The following is a 17,327-nucleotide window of genomic DNA, read 5'->3' as shown; positions in this document are numbered from 1 at the left end:
GGTGGTGAGTGTACCGGCGATGGTGTGTGTAGGAGAGGTGGAAGATGGTTGATGATGATGAGTAGAGGAAAGAATATCCAACTTGGAATGCCAGAGGATTTGAACTTATGTGTATCCGAGAAGAGGGGGTATATGTCACACTTGAGCCTCTTTTCGAGAGGATTTCATGATAGCTGATAGTTGCGCCGGCGAGATGTTTTGCGCTGTGGGATCAATCCAATCGTATATTGAGATGGACCTTCGCAAGCTAACTGGCGGGTACAACAGACTCAAAACTGCTAGGTCTCTAGTCTCTACCCAGTAATCCCTATCCAGGATCGTTTACATCATCATAGCCATCAGGGTGGTCGTCGCTAGAAATATGTTCGTTTTCTTTCCGCGAACATCTCGTGTACTCATTGTCGAGATGCCTTCATATGTGCCATCTGCATGAGACCTGATAGTACCCACCGACAGGATCATTATACGGCAAGGCAGCCGAGTTGTACTGATCGATAGATTTGAATCTCGTGTACAGTTTCAGTTACTCTGAGAATTTTGGAGACTCGACGTGCATCGCTTTAGTCGGGGCTGCGTGCTTTGGTTCTATCGCTGGCAACTCCATACGACAGGCTGGCGAGGTTCTCCGGGTCTCTAATGCCCTCGTGGAATTTTCGATATTTATAAATATGTGGGAATTGTCCGCCATATGAGCACGTTAATCAAGTATAAGGCTATGTAACAACAATATCGGCTTGCGACGGTGGCTTGTCTAAACGTGCTCCTGATCGCATTGGGGTCTGAAACATAGAAAATCATGTCACGAGCAGGGGGTACGAAGTAAGGAGGCTTCCCTTGAGCCTCGTCGTGCATGGAAGGGAAGCGCCATTCCTCGCAAATGGTCCGATGAGAGAGCAGCAAGAGCAGCAAGAGCAGCAAGGGCATGGTGTCGGGCGAGCGACTGAGTGAGAATACCCTCCTTCAATCTAGATTGATCTGGATCAGGGGAGGCCAGACCGCGTTTGGCCCTGCGTCGTTGTCAATCTGCGTACCGAAACTCGACTCTGTCCTCGAGACAGGTTTGTACGACCTCGAGGAAGGTTGAGCTCAGGTGGCAATTACCGACTCCCCGATACGGCCATGAGTCAATGCTTGTCGTTTGTTGTTAACTGATCAGCGCCTTACTTACCTCCATGTTACTAGGATCGCAATGCAGTCACCCAAACGGCGTGGGCACCTACATCAGAGCGGTGATAATGGATGGATGGATACCTTGGGTCAGGTCGAGGATTCGATGTGGGCATACGATATGAATATGCAGTTAATATATACGGCCTGGTAGGAAGAGTAGCACTACCAAGTTGGCAAACCACGATTTCGGGCCAATGGCATGATGCGATGTTCTTCATGAGACGCCACAAACGGCAATGTCTGAGCGTCAAACGGCCGAGCCAGACCTGTTTGGACGTCTCATCTCACCGTAAACACCATGTCGGTCGGCATACCCAAAACAGGTAACTACTGTATGCCAGGAGATGAAGGCAAGGGCGAATCCAGTTGCGAATGAATCAAAGATGAAGGCAAGACGGTACGGTGATCGGGCTGAAGAAGGATCATCGTGAGATTGGAAATTGCGTCTCCGAATCCGGGCGCGCGTAGAAAGCAGCTGGAGGCTTTTCATCTCTCGATCTCGTGCTTGGGGGTTGAGAGCCTTATTAAAAACAGACCGCTTCCCCGTGCCTCCAATTCCCGTCCCGTCGGTCTGCAACGCCCCATACTGATCTCAAGCAGACAGCAACCCTAGTGACGGCGGCCCAGCTGACGACATGCGCTAGGGAATGCATGTCGCGGCAATATATGGTTGGTCCAGGGACCTGGTTATGTCGCACGAGTCCGCAGAATACATGACCAGGAAATGCTAGAAACAGCCCATGATTGGGATAGCAATGCACCGTGTAGGATGCTGTGTACATGTATGATGGCAGTCAGCAGTACCACGCAGCGGCAGCAGCAGCAGCAGGCAAGGAACGATTTGATCAATGAAAACTTTTCTCCAGAGGTGCGATGGTATGTTCGATCATATCCCCCTTTCGCCCTTTTCCTTGATTGTTATGGGCCGACTGGATGTGTCGTGTCGTGTCGGATGTGTGTCGGATCAAGCAAGGGTCCCTACCTGCGAGGTGTTGGCATGGCCATCGCAAGTATGTAGCATGTAATCTCAGCCAACTGCTCCTCTTCTTGTGCTTTCAATCAATCGATGAAGACGTGAGACCTACTTCGTAGCTTTGCTCCGCAGATGGCAGGCAGCCTTGACCCTTCTTCCCCAGCTCTTGTCATCCATGCGGGGACTGGGGGCGGGATGGAGATGCGATGGACCAATCTTGTGAAATTCGATGATTGCCACCCCCATGGGTCCTGGCAGATGCCACATGCTGACTTACCTGCACTCGTCTTCCTTGTCCTGCTTTGAAAGTAATCAGGAGGCAAGTAATGATTGATTGATGCATCCAGGCATTCATTGTACATAGTCTGGCGTGAACTTCATCGTTGATCTGGTCGGTTTTCGTTTGGTTTAGAAAGTCGGTCAAAGTATTTGAAGGCAGGACGTGGGCAGGCAATTTGCCTCAACGAACGGTCGGGCATTCATTCGGTTGTTTGTCTGAGTAGGTACTTAAGGTAGGTCATGTGGATGGACATCTCGGAACAAACGAAGAACGAAGACGGAAGAAGAGAACTGCGAAATTTACAGGTGACCAGGGCGGTCCGATCATGATATCTCCGGTATGTACAGCCTAACTACCTACATACCTACCTGCCTACCAAGCAAGTGAACTGATCGCCCGTGGTTCAGCTCAGGATGAAAAGCCATTCGGGATTGGAACATCCTGGGGCATCCAATGTGAAGCTGCATACGTTCGGATGCCACAGTCAACTTGACTCGATGGATGCAAGATGACATCCCATCCATACAGCACTCCGGGTAGGTCTGATAGGTAGCATTGGAGGAGCTCATCCACCAGACATATACATGCAGCCCTTGCCTCTTTGGGCAGTGACCAGCATGGCGGCGTTGGATGAAATGCCAGATGCCCACATGCAGGTTTGCAGGCAATTCTTCGCCCTCCAAAGAAACCAAACCGATAATGATGAGTCCCCTGTCCACTGGCTTTCCTTGCGTCAATATGCATGTCACGGCTCTTCGACCGTGGTCGATTGCAGCCCGTGTGTAACCAAAGACAGACTCGAAGGGCTCTAAAGCGTTTGTACAGGGACTCACCTCCAAACAACAAGATGATACTTTCAGTCTGCGTCTCCTCTTTTCTGTCTCTCTCCTATATTGTCCCTTCTTGGCTCTGCAGGTCTGGGGACAAGGCTTCCGTGACTTATATCAAGCAAGTAAGTAACCAGGCCAGGCCAGGCGGGAAAGCCATGATGCGGCTGCTTGCCTTCTATGCTTAATTGGATGTCCAGTTCCTTCACTCGCCTCTATTGTCCTACAAGCAGTGCCCATGACCCAATCCCAATCCATAACCCCGACCTCTGTTGCACTCCTCCTGGCCTAACCTACTACCATTGACTTGACGATTCCACGACAGTTCGGCCCATCATTCCGCCATTCTCACCTCAACTTTTATTTGCTCCATCCTCTCCATTCGGCATTGCACACACACCCAACTTATGGACTGTATTGATATCTGCATGTGTACACATGGTAGCCTCCCAAGTCTGATCACCGCCCACTCACTTTCGATCCACCATCTCTGTTCCCTTCTGTCGCCGTGTGCGCTCACGTTGTCCTCCGTGACACAACCCAATCTCCAGATATTGTCACTATACCACAGCAGCACGATTCACAAGCACGTTCTCCATGGTGGGTTGTCCCGACTAAAGACGTCGTCGACTCACGTTTCTCGGCTCGATGCCATTCAGCTTGGGCAATCCTTCAATGCTCTAAACGTGTAGCCGTGCCACTCAGATCTCGGAATAGTATTCTTCAAGACCAGAGACTCGTTGACGGTTTCACACCCAATCGAGCTGGTCACTCGTCACTGCCCAGCCGGCTCCACGAGTCTACCAACAGCAGCATGAGCTCCTATGACGATGTCGCCATGGACAGCAGCGAACCAAACTACGGCGCTCCGATTTCACCAGAGCCCGAGGGGCCTTTTTGAGCCTACCAGTCTGTCACGGGATCAAGTAAATACCATTGTCATCTTCGAGAGGGTCGGCGCCTCGCTCTCAGTTACCGGGGTTTTGCTCATTCTGATCGCCTTCGCCGCATTCAAACGCTTGCGCACTGTTCCGAACACCTTCATCATCTTCGCATCCTTTGCAAATCTAGGCGCCAGTATTGCCTGTCTTATCGGCTATGCAGGAATCGAAGCCGGTGCGGACAGTGCATTATGCCAGACCCAGGCCTTCATGTTTGAGATGTATGTTGCCAGCCTCCTGTGCGCCTTTCTCCCTTCAAGAAGAAGAAGGGAGAAAGGATATGGTCATGATATGGAAACAGCAGACTTACTAATGTGTCTTTCGTCTCCTCCAAGGTTCATGCAATCCGACCCATGGTGGTCATTCGCTATGGCCGTCAATGTCTACATGGTCTTTTTCTTCGCTGCCAATCCCAACAGCTTTCTTGGGTACTGGTGGGCGTACTTCTGTATCTGCTACGGCATTCCTTTCATACCAGCGATATGGTTACTAGTGGCGCGCGGAGAAGACCGAGTTCAGGTATACGGAAACGCAACGGTACGTGGTGATGGCGCCTGAAACCCAAGAGTATATTAGACTGACCATTTCGTAGTTATGGTGTTGGATCGACAAGGATTGGAGCAACCTACGCATATACACCTATTACCTACCCATATGGGTATGCATCCTCTTGTCTACCTGCATCTACATCGCGGTAGGATACTACGTCTTCAAGCAGCGGAACCAGCTTCGCAATCTGTCGCTTAGTAACCCTACTGAAAATGTGCCCGTACCCCGGGACTCTGGGGAGAAGGTATGTTTCCCGAAATCACAAGACCATCTCGTCCGTGGATGATGTACTTACAATGACGTCCAGAAATTGTTCTCGAACGCTGCTATTATGGGTAGCATTGCGACAACCGAAGTAACTCAAACCTCTACTGTCCATCGACCAAACCCGAACAACAGCGGGCAGTCCAGTAGATCGCACACGGCCATAAACTGGTTTGACGAGCCTGCAGAGGACGAGGGACAAGCCCGACTGGATCTTACACCTGAGCAGTCTACATCGCAGAACCAGTACCACACTGTGACACGAATTACGGCCGATCCCGTTCCCAAGAAATCGATGTGGGCGCACTTGCGCAAGGCTTACACCCGCTGGTGCAGCAAATTCAACAACATGGACCCAGTCAAGCTGGCCTATCTCCGAACATCCTTTGTCTTTGCGATATCGGTGCTGGTCACTTGGACGCCAAGCTCCATAAATCGCGTCCACGACCTGGTCAACCCGAACGAGGTCAGCTTCGGCATCAACTTGGCGGCAGGCATCGTACTCCCGCTACAGGGAGTCTGGAACTCGGTCATATTCTTTTCCACGAGCTCGACCGCGTTGAAAGAAGAGATCAGAAACTTGAGGGATCGGGTCAAGGGCCTCCCTCGCGGCCACCTTGCCGCCAGCGCCGTAAGGGACGAGCGCGAGCGCGAGCGGGCCGTCGAGCTGGAGCGACGTGTCAACCGAGGCCTCAGTAAGGACGACTCGGGCAGCGAAGTAACAGGCAGCACGATGCGAGTGCTCCGAGATACGTCTCTGACCAGTCTATGACACCAGGTAGGGATGTTTCATGTTTTCGCCCAGAACTATTGAGCTATCAGAGGCGCTTTTACAAAAGAAGAAAGAAGAAAAGAAACCCAAAACGCTGATGGGTATACGGCAGGAGTTGTCAGGTCGGTTTTGCTGTTTTGAGTCATGTGGATGGATGTAGCAATTGCTGGCTCGCTGGCCACGTCGGAGGGTATACCACTACAGACAGGGAGGGCCGGCCCAGTGTCGCGCCCTGTTATCCGGGTTATGGACCAATCATTGTTGAAGGATAGGATACATGCAAGCTGTAGAGTAAAGTACAACCAGGTAGTTAGATGGGGCAGTCTACGATCAAAGCATAACGAGAAGAAGGTACCACACACACAAAAAGAACCTCCGCATTTGCCTTCCCCAGTGCCGTCGGGTCGAGCCAGCACGAGAGAGTGCGGGGTTGGGAAAGGGGGTATCCACAGAGCGTGCATTATGTACAGTACATATAGTGTTCCCAGTTGCATCATGCCCGTCTAGGGGGAGGTTTAAATACTCATGTAAGATATAAGTCGTTCGATATATCAATTATATTTCGCTTTGTGTTTGGGTCACTCATCGCTAATCTTAATCTGTATCGTGAAAGCCCAGGTATTATTAATAGATTAGAAACTAATCCATCCCATCATTACTTGAGTTCACCTTGCTTATTACCCCCCGGACGTTTAGCCAGCAACAGAGCAATGGGCGACAACAACTTGCCCCCGAGGAAGAAGGTGACGGCCGAGGACCTCTTCCCGCCGCACGTCCAGGCGCAGTACGACCCCAAGGCCATCGAGCTCGTCGTGCGGGGCGCCAACTCAGACTCGCCCGCCCAGCACGAGGCGCCCCTCGCGGACGTCCGGAAGAACCCCTCGCTCTACGCGCCGCCCTGGTGCACCGACACGACGGGCTACGAGGGGTCGCCGACGACGCGGTCGCTTCCACGGACGGCGAGGCCCTGATCCCGGTCAAGGTTTACCGTCCCGACCCGGCCAAGTGGGGGGAGGGCCCTTGGGGGGTTCATCTCAACTTTCATGGTGTGTCATTGCCTACTTTAATTCGCGTGTTTCCGTTTTCAGGATGAAGAGAAAGTGCGGTGTTGAGCAAGGCGAACGAAGAATCGTGTGACAAAAGCCTACACATAGAGGGGATCAACTAACGAAGTCGCATTTCGACGTGCAATAGGAGGTGGCCATGTGCTAGGCGACCTGACGACTGATGCACTCCTCTGTCTGAACATGAGGGATGGTGCCGGTGTTGTGGTGGTGGACGTGAATTATCGGCACTGCCCTGGTACGTTTGTTAGGCTTCGTGACAGGTTTACCAGGGACGAATACCGTACACTACTAACGTGGAAAATCAAGAGGCAACCTGGGGTAAAGGTATTGAGGACGGATGGGCTGTCGTACAATGGGTATGTTACTCGGCCCAAAGGGCTACCCAGGCAGCTGAATCGGTATAGACACTAATTCCAAGTCAAAGGTCCGGAGCTCAGCGGAAAAGTACAACATCAACCCAGACTCGGTGTCGGTGGGAGGCATCTCCGCAGGGGCCACCATCAGCTTGGTGCTGCAGCACCTGGCGCGGGACGCCGGCGTGCCCCTGAAGCTGTGCATGGCCACGGTGCCCGGGACGGACAAGAGTCTGATGTACGACGACCCGTCCGAGTCGCCGTACCCGTCCTTCACCGAGTTCGCCGACGGCCCCGTCCTGCCCTTTGCGCGCATCCGGCTCTTCGGCGGGATCTGCTTCCCGCGCGACCAGCTGCCCGAGCGCCTCGCCCTGGTCCCCGAGTGGTGGACGTGCCCCCTCCACGCCGAGAACTTCCGCGGGCTCTGCGACACCTTTATCCGCACCGGCGCCGTCGACCCGCTCCGCGACGAGGCCGAGGCTTACGGCTTCAAGCTCGTCCAGGCTGGCAACGTCAAGGTCACGATGAAGCGGTACATCGGGTGCCCGCACATGTTCATGTACTGGGGGCCCATGCCCCAGAAGCACGAGTACGACGAGGACTCCATCCGGGCCCTGAAGGATGCGCATGGTGTGAAATGAAGGGTTATCCAAGAGGCTGCGTGTAGATACGAGGGAGTACGGGGGTTGTTCACTGATTAGCCTTCCCAGAGGAGTCGGCGAGGATAATCATGACTTAGAGTGGCCGAGGCAAATGGTTCTCATAACATTGCTAGCGTATTTAACCATTTTATTCAGGCTGATTACTTACTTCTCTGGGCAGACTTGCATCTACAACCTATGGATCCTCCGGTGACCCATTGCATACAGTGCTGCCCCTGGCTCCTCTCGTCCTTCCCCGCCGCCTTAGCCACAGTTCAGGTTCGACATGCGCTTAAAGGCAGCCAAGACGTGTTCTTGTCCATGTGCCAACTCTTCTGCCGTCTTCCACGTGCTATCTTTGAGCTCAAGTTTGACATGGCTGCTAGCGAGGAGCAGCTCAACACAGCCGAGGGCTCCTTCTTGCCTTGACCTTGCAGCCGCATGGAGAGGCGTGCGGCATAACGAGTCCTGGGCATTGACGTTGGCACCTTTGCCGAGGAGGAGAGTAACGACGGCCGAATAACCCCCGGTGGCGGCCAGATGAAGGGCAGTGGTCCCTTCCTTGGATTCCGCGTCGGGGTAAGCGTCGTTAGCTAGGAGGACCTCGACGATATCGGCATATCCTGCCTTGGCGGCGACATGTAGAGCGGCGTATCCCTGCAGCTTGTCCTGGGCCGACGGACAGGCCAAGTTGCCAAGAAGTATCTTGCAGGCCTCGAGGTCGTTGTAGTACGCGGCGTAATGGAGGGGCGTCTGATCCTGGGCATCAAGAGAGTCTGGCTCCGCCCCTAGGGCAAATGCAGTCTCCAAAGTCTCGGTTGAATGCGCCTGCACTGCTTGGTGGAGGATACCCTCTCTTGCATTATTTCTGAGATGGATAAACGCCCCACGCGTAGCAAGCGTTGTGAGCATAAGGGCATGGCCGTGTCGGGCAGCGATCATCGACGGACTGTTCCCAGCACGGTCGCCGCCGTCGAGAAAGACCCATTGCAACGTTTTCTGGGACGAAGTGAACTCCATCAGGCAGCGGACCAAGGCAGCTAGTACAACAGCAAAAGTGTCAGTTGGCAACTGCTCATAATATAGCGTATAGGGGCCTTAATAAGGAGGTGTATTCGTGGCATCTTACCGCGGCAATGTGCGGTACCTCCCCTTGCGCAGTGGTGTCCAAGATGTTGCCCCTGGGCGTCTTGGGTCCGGACGATCACGTCCACGGTGGTGACGCCTTCCCTTTCTGCCAGCTCCTTCACGAGCGTGATCATGTCCACGACTTCGCCATTGCTACCGTGTTGGAAAAGACGGGCCTTCTCCTCGTCACTCGCGTAGTCATCCGCGAAGTAGTGGGCCATGGCAATGGTCGATCGAGCGAAAAAGGGGGTGGGCGATAAGAAAATCGGTAACGGTTGATGAAAGATCAAATCGGTTTGTTCAAAGTATATTTGAGTTTGAAGCATCAGATAGCTTTGGTAGTTGAGAAGAATTGGTTAGGATGCAACAGTCGGCGACCGTGGGATGTTATATATAGTAGACTGGGTAGTGCTGTTATTCTATTCTGTTATATATTCACAATGGGAAGTGCATACTCCTACAATTCTCACTTTTGTCTGTAGATCATGTGTGGAATATTGAATACATCAATATAAAAATTCCATGGTGCAACTGTTGGCATGAAGCGTCTTGACAAGATCTGGTGCTTTGTTGTCAACGGACTGCAAAGAAGTAAATGTCCCAAAGGGGTATTGTTGAATTCGCGGCCATGGTTTGCATGTGGAAAGGCAAGGCTGGCAAGACTTGGCTAGAAAAGGGGTAGGGGTTGCTTTGCTTGACTCCTATTTTTACTTTGAGTATCGTCCACTATTGGTCGCAATCGATCATAACCTGGCCAATTTTGCATGGGGCTGATGGTTTTTTGTTGTACATTCATAGATCTATACATTCGTGTGTATTTACAATAGTACATGATAGCGTTATGTGATCCGTCTACGCTATTTTACAGCCTGGACACATAGAGGCTGGCTCTCTCCAGCTCGCCCAGAACTCCGTTTCCAGCGAGTGTCCATTTCTCACTGACGGTCCTCTCGTCCACTCTCATCCTCAAGACACCGCTTGCAGCCCAGTACTCCATGAGTGACCGCGCCTCCAGCTTGGAAATGCTCTTCACATCAAATACCTTGACGCCCTTCAAGGCCTCAAATACGCGTTCGTCGTACTTGGCGTAGAAGGCATCCCGCTCCGGGATGGGGAGACCTGCCTGGTCGGCAGCAGCCTGTTCAAGCGCCTTGTCCATGGACTTGACCTTGAGCGAGTTGCCCTTTGTCGTCACACCAACGATGGCTGCACCGTTGGGGAAGTGAGTCTTACCACCCAAGGCCTCCACAAACAGCCTGATGAGAGCAAGGTCGTGGCTGTGGATCAGGTTGAAAGACGGGCTGCGGTAGTCGCTAATGCGCATAATGTGGCTCAGTCCATCCAGCGTGAACATAATGGGTGGCCGGCCGGGCTGGAGCAGTTCCTGCCACAGCGCATTGAAGATAGGCCAGGCGAACTCGGGTTCCTTGGTGGCGTTGGCAAGAGAAGCGAGGGACGAGTTGCGAGAAACGGAAACAGGAAGATGGATGTGCTCCAACTTGACAATCTCCTTGGAGAGAACTTCCTCGTTGGCAGAACGAATGGCCTGCATAAGCTTGAGGATGTAGGAGGGATGCGAAAACTGTTCCGGCATCGTTCGCGGTATAGGCGAGTAGTCGGTGCGTGCTTCGACAAGATCTTGGGCTGGAGCCAGTGTCAGTATGCGTCAAACGGCAAAGACAGGGGTTACTGACCTTCGGGGATGTTGATAACCACCATCTTGTTCATGAAACCCGCGGCCATCGTCTGCAGACCCAGCATGCTCTTTCCAACACTGCGCTCGCCATCGATGACGGTTCGTACAGTCTCCTTGTTCCCAACTCGTTTGGTTAAATCGCCTAGGAAGTCGACGGTATCTTTCCGAACGAGCATATGCGGGCTTCGGAATAGTCCCCAGTTCTGAGTCGGCTTGAATGCCTCGGCGGTCCTGAGCTGATCGACAAGATCTGACGGCAGGCTGACTATCTGGCCGACGGCAGCGGGATCGACCAATTTCTGGGCCTCTAATTCGGGCAAGCCCGTGACCTTGAGGGCATTGTCGTTGCTCAGCTGTATGCGCTTACGGAAGGCCTTTCGTTCGCCGGGTCCTGGGGGCTTTGACCTGTCGCCCCTGCCCTTCTTCTTCTTTCCCAGCACCAGCCGCTTTCCGGAGCGGATATGGCCCTTCATAGAAAAGCTGTTGTCATCCTTGGCAAGGAGTGTGGCCGAGGTCGTGAAGGCGGCCACCGAGGAGGGAGCCCTGAAGGATGTAAGCGAGGAAGGGGCCAGTAGCCGTTGTGTAGACGGGCGCCCAAGGCAGCGCCAGCAATTCGCCGTCGCCATTGTGTCGTGGAGACTTGAACGCCGTCTTTGCGACCTTAAGAAATTCTGAGCTTGATCGTTCAATCAATTGAGCTTAGGTCGATCCAACCCCAGTCCCAAAATTCTGGGAAGCTCATTGGGGACTGGCACAGCGCCCGCCGGCCTGTATCGGTACCGGAAGAATGGGGCTTCCGGCGCAAAGCGTGAAGGTCAATTAGGTACAGCAATTGAAAAGGTACCTAACATTTCCAATGCTACACTGATGGCTGCTGGCTTATCGGCCGACTATCAGCGCGCGCTAGGCTTATCATATCAGCTGTAGTGGGACAGAAAGTTTGAACTTACAAAATTTCCGGGATCGCAAAGTTGAGGCGCCCGGTGCTGAAGATCTTGTAACAAACCGTGCTGCTGCGTGCAACTTCAATCTACATCAACCCCCAACTCCTCCACCATGGCAGCCACAAAACCCAAGTTGGACATCAGCGTTGACAAGCCGACACCTTATACCTTCGATCTCGGTCTCCTCCTTGCGAACGATCCCAATCCTCTACCGCCTTCAACTTCGTCCGGAGATCTCGAGGAGCGCCTCGCAGCGACTGCACGAGATGGCGCCCAAGCTTTGAGTATGTGACAACCTTTCTTTTCCGCCTGCCTCGATGGACGGAAGCAGATTTGACCCGCGCAACGTTGTGCTGACCCCGAGCTTGCTTTAGTCAACCAACTGCTCACCACTCTCCCGCTATCATCTACCCCAGCCGGTGTGCTGCTCACGTTACCACAAGTTTCCACTCGCTTACCGAGAGAGAAGCCCATCCCGGCGCAGAAGGAGAAGACCAAGTGGCAGCAGTTCGCCGACCGCAAGGGCATCAAGCCCAAGACGCGCGAGCAAAGACGCGAAAAGAGCCGAACCTTCAACGAGGACAAGGGCGAATGGGAGAAGACTTGGGGCTACAAGGGCAAGCGCAAGGAGGGAGTGGTGCCGGACGACTGGGTTACCGAGGTCACCGAGAAGTCGGAGAGGGAAGCGGAAGACAAGCAGAAGCAGAAGAAGAAGAAGAGAAAGGTTTAGGGTGGCCCTGTGTATTCTGGCGATGGTCTCTGAAGCTGTTGCTTTCGCCTGCTGCTGCGTTTCGTCGTTACGTATTCATCGCCCTCCAGGGCTGGCGTTCTGGGACTGCATTGAGGGCGTTAGGTTCACAGGATGGAAAATTGAAACACCACAGATGACAAAATCTCTGTCAAACTTATGGCTTGGTCATCGAAAGTCCGAATTAATTGCTTTGTCTGATCTTTCTGTATGGCGGAAACGAACCGCTTAATCACTTTCGTGGTGTATGCATAGTATAACAATTGTCAAAGATGTTAAGGGCTCGGATTCGGCCCATCTGACATGTACGTAGTTCAGTATGAAGTCTAGCACTTGAGGTGAGGTGACATGTGCTATCCTAGTAGATATATTTACCTGGAATGTGGGGGTTGAGCGCTCTGTACGATTGGCCATACCAAGATTATATCGCCCAGTTGTTTCCTATCAGACAATAGGCAGTCTACCTATGTAGGTATACTTTCAGCACATATTCCGGAATCAGTACTCCGTACAAGTATACTCTTTTGTGTTAGGCTGTCGGCGGGACCGGGTTAATTGGTCCCCGGCGACCTGATATCCCAAGCAATTACCCAAGACAATATCGATGATCAACTCCAAAGATTTTTGACTCGATACGATATGCCGGACGAGAACTGCTGGAGACTTGGCTGGAGACTTTGGTCAGACTGCTGCTGCTGTACCCGTACCGGGGATGTAGTAAGAATTCCGTTAGCGCGAGTGGGTGTTCGCATGCTGGTTTACTGAAGGAGCCTAGCAACGTCACTCTGGGTGGGTTAGTCGGGGGCTCACTGGCAGACACGTGCTGCAATAGGCGGCTTGAATTGGCCAATTGCTCTGGAAGCCCTGCAGCAGCCCGAGCAAGAGCCCACGAGCTCCGTCACAGTGGGGAACGCTCGATGGTTGCTGCTTGGACTACCGGGACTACAAACCGCCATGCAAACAGAAGCTTGTCTTTTGTTGATTGATGCACCTCACTCGGCTTCCTTGCCTATTTGCTATCAACCCCATTGTGTAACCCTTTCTCACCTACTACCCGCTGCCGCTGCCAGTGAGAGTTGAGAGGGTCAGAGAAGCAAAAAGGAAAGAAAACATCTTTGGATCAAGCATCGCGCAGGCTCGTTGGCTATCCCGTCAAGCTCTCTCCAATCGGGTTGTTTTGCAAGCCTCAAACAAAACAAAGAGACGGAAGGTATGTCTAGTATAAACCAAACCCACCTACACCTACACCAATCTTCGCTTGTCGCATTTATGAAGGCTTACCAGCGCCATATCTGAGCGCAGGGCACTTCTTGTTTGTCGGTTGCTAAGCCAATCAACACATTCCTGCAAGTACGGTAGCCACCTACCTTGGTCGTTTTTTTTTTTTTTTTTTTTTTTCTTCTTCTTTTCTTTCCTTTCCACTCTGCTCCCCATCCCTGTCAACTCATCTGCTTCATCTGCCATATATGTCTCTTTCCGCTACTACATATGGTCTCCCATGCTGATTATAGAAGACCTCCAAACACAGAAGAAATCTTGGATCTCAACACGCCACGGTCTCCATCCTAGTTGGCGCGCCAAGCCAGGCCTCATCGTCATGAAGTTCGGAGAACAGCTTCGCACGAGTGTCATCTCGGAGTATCAGTGGTATTACGTCGACTACGATGACTTAAAGGAGCAACTCAAGAAGGCTTCCGGCCCCCCGGTCGGAGACGATTCCGCCTCTGGTCCCTCGCAGCCAAGCAAGAACAAGAACAAGCAGAAGGCCCCGGAGCAGGAGTGGACAGAGAATGACGAGGCTAGGTTTCTTCAGAGGCTCGACGAGGAACTCGAGAAAGTCTACAACAAAACCCAGGTCAAGACCTCCGAAATTCAGCGCCGTATAATGTGGGAAGAGAAGGAAGTCGACAGCTTGGTCAAGAGAATGCACGATCGCGGCCCGAATGAGCAAGGCCCTGCCGAGGAAGAGTTTGTCGCGCGGGAGGAGTTCATCAGCGACATTATCGCCGATGTCCACGATCTCGCCAAGTTCGTACAGATCAACTATACGGCGTTCTATAAGATCATCAAGAAGCACGATGTGAGTCTACCGCTTCCCTGCCTTCGTGGGAGTACCAAGCTCTGGCTAACAACTCTACCCATCTAGAAAATGACGGGTTGGTATCTCAAACCTGTGTGGGAGACGAGGCTCAAGTCAAAGCCTTTCTACCGCGAAGACTATGACCGTGATGTTGTCAAACTCTCGAAGATGTACGACAACGTTCGCACCAGAGGCAACCCCGTCAAGGGTGACAGTTCTGCCGGCGGCAGTCAGGCCAGTTTCGTTCGACAGACAACCAAATATTGGGTCCATCCGGATAATGTCACCGAGTTGAAGCTTATCATCTTGAAGCATCTTCCGGTTCTTGTCTTCAACGCTAAGAAGGAATTCGAGCAGGCTGACTCGGCCATTACCTCTATTTACTACGACAACCCCGAGAAATGGGATCTCTATGAAGGTCGACTGAAGAAGACCGAGGGTGCCGAGGCCATACGATTACGATGGTATGGTGGTATGCAAAACGACCAGATCTTCGTGGAGAGAAAGACGCATCGCGAAGATTGGACTGGAGAGCAATCCGTCAAAGCCCGTTTTAACGTAAAGGAGAAGAATGTGAACTCATATATGCGAGGAGATCTTCTACCGGCTGCTCTGTTCGAGAAAGCCCGTAAAGAGGGTAAGAAGCAGGAGAAGCAGATCGCGGAAGAAGAGCGTTTGGCGCAAGAGGTACAGTACTCTGTGCTGAAGAAAGGGTATAAGCCAGTCTGCCGCTCGTTCTATAACAGGACTGCTTTCCAGCTCCCGGCTGACGCCCGAGTCCGTATTTCCCTTGACACGGAGCTTTCGATGGTCCGAGAAGATAATCTGGACGGCGTGGCTCGAGCTGGCAAAAACTGGAGGCGAACGGATATCGGCATTGATTGGCCCTTCTCTCAACTTCCGGCCAAAGATATTGTTAGGTTCCCCTATGCTGTCCTGGAAGTGAAGCTACAGACACAGCACGGACAAGAACCTCCGGAATGGGTGCGAGAACTGATTGCAAGCCACCTCGTGGAGGCTGTGCCCAAGTTCTCCAAGTTCATTCATGGATGTGCATCCTTGTTCCCCGATCGTATCAAGCTCTTGCCTTACTGGATGCCCCAGATGGACGTTGACATCCGGAAACCAGCCAGCAAGGATTTCGGCATCCGCCGGCCTAACCATTCCTCTGCCAGCGGTTCAACATCTGATGCCGACGACGATGATGATTACGATTCAGATGATGAGGAGGCCGGACACAACGGTGCGCGCGGCGATCATACCAATGGAGAGTCAAGCACAAGGGACCAGGCTGTTGCTGCTGCTGTTGCTGATCTCGAAGACCAGACGGCAGGTCACGCAACTGCAGATGCGGACTATCCTTTATACGACTCAGAGGACGAGGAGTCGGATCTAGATGACGCTTTGGAGGAGTCGAGGAGAGTCGGCGGCTGGACATACTACTCGGCTCTTGGAAAGAAGTATGCAAGAGCTGCAGGCCAAGGCACCTGGACAGTGCTCAAGACTATTGTCCCGCACCCTCAAGGGACCACGGTGCCGGTTAGCAACCGCCAACAGATGTTCTTCGGAGACCAAGTTGTTTCGACGAAGAAGGTGAAGGCACCAAAGGGGAAGAGGATCTACGTGCCAGTCCGAGTAGAGCCCAAGGTGTATTTTGCGGCTGAGAGGACATTCCTGGGATGGGTAAGTACACTTGACTTTTTTTTCGATACCTCCGCGGGCAGGACAAGACTAACAATGCGGCGTAGCTTGAGTTTTCGATCTATATCGGCACCATCGCCGTGACCTTGCTCAACTTCGGGACGAAGCCCAGCCTCGTTTCCTTCATCGTGGCCGGTGTCTTTACTCTCCTCGCCATCCTTGCTCTTTGCTACTCCGTGGCCATCTACCTGTATAGAAGCGGCGCCATCCGAGAGCGGAAGGCAGCCAAGTTCTACGACAAGTGGGGGCCGAGTGTTCTCTGCGTGTCCTTGTTCATCGCGGTGGGTCTGAACTTTTTGTTTGAGGGCAGGGAACGAGAGATGTGGTAAGCGGTTCTGAGATCGCCAGTTTGTAGCGTTGCCTTGAACAGCCATGAGATTGGATAAGGAAGTATTTCTTGCGGAATATTAGGCTAAGCATTTGCTGCGGGTATTATTCATTGTAAACCAAGTACTCACCTTCACAGCAGTCATTTAAAGTCATGTAGATAGCATCTTCTACTATAGGCTGTATATATAATATACTAAGCGCTCTGTGTGTGATTCACTCGTAATGTCCGGATTATACATACCAAAATAAAGGGCCGTTACACGGAAGCGGCAGGAAGGGCATGTGATACTCTGGATCTTGGCAGCTGTATCGTTGTGTTGTGGTGCCAATGGGGGGAATATATAGAGTCAGTCAGCATCACACCAAGGGACGAGCTGAGTCCTTTAGGTACCTAAGGTATTCCATCGTATGAGCTGGGTTCAAGCCCGCCAGCCGAGCCAGTTTTGGTGATGAGTTGGGATTGAGACAGGGTACTAATAAGATTCCACGTGGCAAGCTAGCATGCTGACGGGCGAAGGATGGAGGCGGGCAGGCGGGGACACAAGAAAGAGAGCGTTGCGCGGATGGGCCCCTCCAGATGTCTTGGGCCATGTCTCGGAGAGAGTCGCTCTGCCGCCGAATAGATAACCGTTGCGACCAGTAGGTCAACCGGGTGTTCGGAAGTGTTCTGGATGTAATGTTACTGGAGCTCATCATCATCTATATTGGTTCAGTTCTTGTTCGAGTCGTGGGATGCACGTACTCGACTAGCCTCGAGCATATAAATATAAGCATGTGGATCGTCCCACGACTTGTACTTGTTTAGGTCCCGCCTTCCTAGTTCGCTGTATTGTATTCTCCTCCTCCTCCTTAGACTCCTCCTC

The 17,327-nt window shown here is 52.5% G+C and overlaps 6 protein-coding genes across 6 annotated transcripts; 4 read left to right on the top strand and 2 right to left on the bottom strand.

Annotated features, from left to right (window-relative positions):
- Positions 1-4,074: 4,074 nt before the first annotated feature.
- Positions 4,075-5,776, top strand: PG997_003940 (G-protein coupled receptor; the record flags this gene model as incomplete). The annotated part of the gene is made up of 3 exons (XM_066808255.1): positions 4,075-4,728; positions 4,784-4,984; positions 5,048-5,776. The coding sequence occupies 3 exons, from the start codon at positions 4,075-4,077 to the stop codon at positions 5,774-5,776; spliced, it is 1,584 nt and encodes a 527-aa protein (XP_066671873.1).
- Positions 5,777-6,473: 697 nt separating this feature from the next.
- Positions 6,474-7,837, top strand: PG997_003939 (uncharacterized protein; the record flags this gene model as incomplete). Its single annotated transcript, XM_066808254.1, has 4 exons — positions 6,474-6,822; positions 6,971-7,078; positions 7,150-7,199; positions 7,262-7,837. Coding segments are annotated over 4 exons (1,083 nt in total), but the record flags the coding sequence as incomplete, so codon positions are not given.
- Positions 7,838-8,101: 264 nt separating this feature from the next.
- PG997_003938 (uncharacterized protein) lies at positions 8,102-9,186 on the bottom strand (the record flags this gene model as incomplete). The annotated part of the gene is made up of 2 exons (XM_066808253.1): positions 8,102-8,877; positions 8,967-9,186. The coding sequence occupies 2 exons, from the start codon at positions 9,184-9,186 to the stop codon at positions 8,102-8,104; spliced, it is 996 nt and encodes a 331-aa protein (XP_066671871.1).
- A 641-nt stretch (positions 9,187-9,827) lies between these two features.
- On the bottom strand, positions 9,828-11,287 carry PG997_003937 (mitochondrial 37S ribosomal protein mS29; the record flags this gene model as incomplete). The annotated part of the gene is made up of 2 exons (XM_066808252.1): positions 9,828-10,609; positions 10,660-11,287. 2 exons carry the CDS (start codon positions 11,285-11,287, stop codon positions 9,828-9,830), a joined length of 1,410 nt encoding a protein of 469 aa, XP_066671870.1.
- Positions 11,288-11,717: 430 nt separating this feature from the next.
- On the top strand, positions 11,718-12,335 carry PG997_003936 (ribosome biogenesis regulatory protein; the record flags this gene model as incomplete). The annotated part of the gene is made up of 2 exons (XM_066808251.1): positions 11,718-11,889; positions 11,980-12,335. The coding sequence occupies 2 exons, from the start codon at positions 11,718-11,720 to the stop codon at positions 12,333-12,335; spliced, it is 528 nt and encodes a 175-aa protein (XP_066671869.1).
- Positions 12,336-13,851: 1,516 nt separating this feature from the next.
- Positions 13,852-16,463, top strand: PG997_003935 (SPX-domain-containing protein; the record flags this gene model as incomplete). The annotated part of the gene is made up of 3 exons (XM_066808250.1): positions 13,852-14,433; positions 14,500-16,116; positions 16,182-16,463. 3 exons carry the CDS (start codon positions 13,852-13,854, stop codon positions 16,461-16,463), a joined length of 2,481 nt encoding a protein of 826 aa, XP_066671868.1.
- Positions 16,464-17,327: the final 864 nt, after the last annotated feature.

Source organism: Apiospora hydei (genome assembly GCF_038363865.1).
Source record: "Apiospora hydei strain CBS 114990 chromosome Unknown utg000004l_segment0_segment0, whole genome shotgun sequence".
Lineage (NCBI taxonomy): Eukaryota > Fungi > Ascomycota > Sordariomycetes > Amphisphaeriales > Apiosporaceae > Apiospora > Apiospora hydei.
This window is presented reverse-complemented; position numbering and strand designations above follow the sequence as displayed.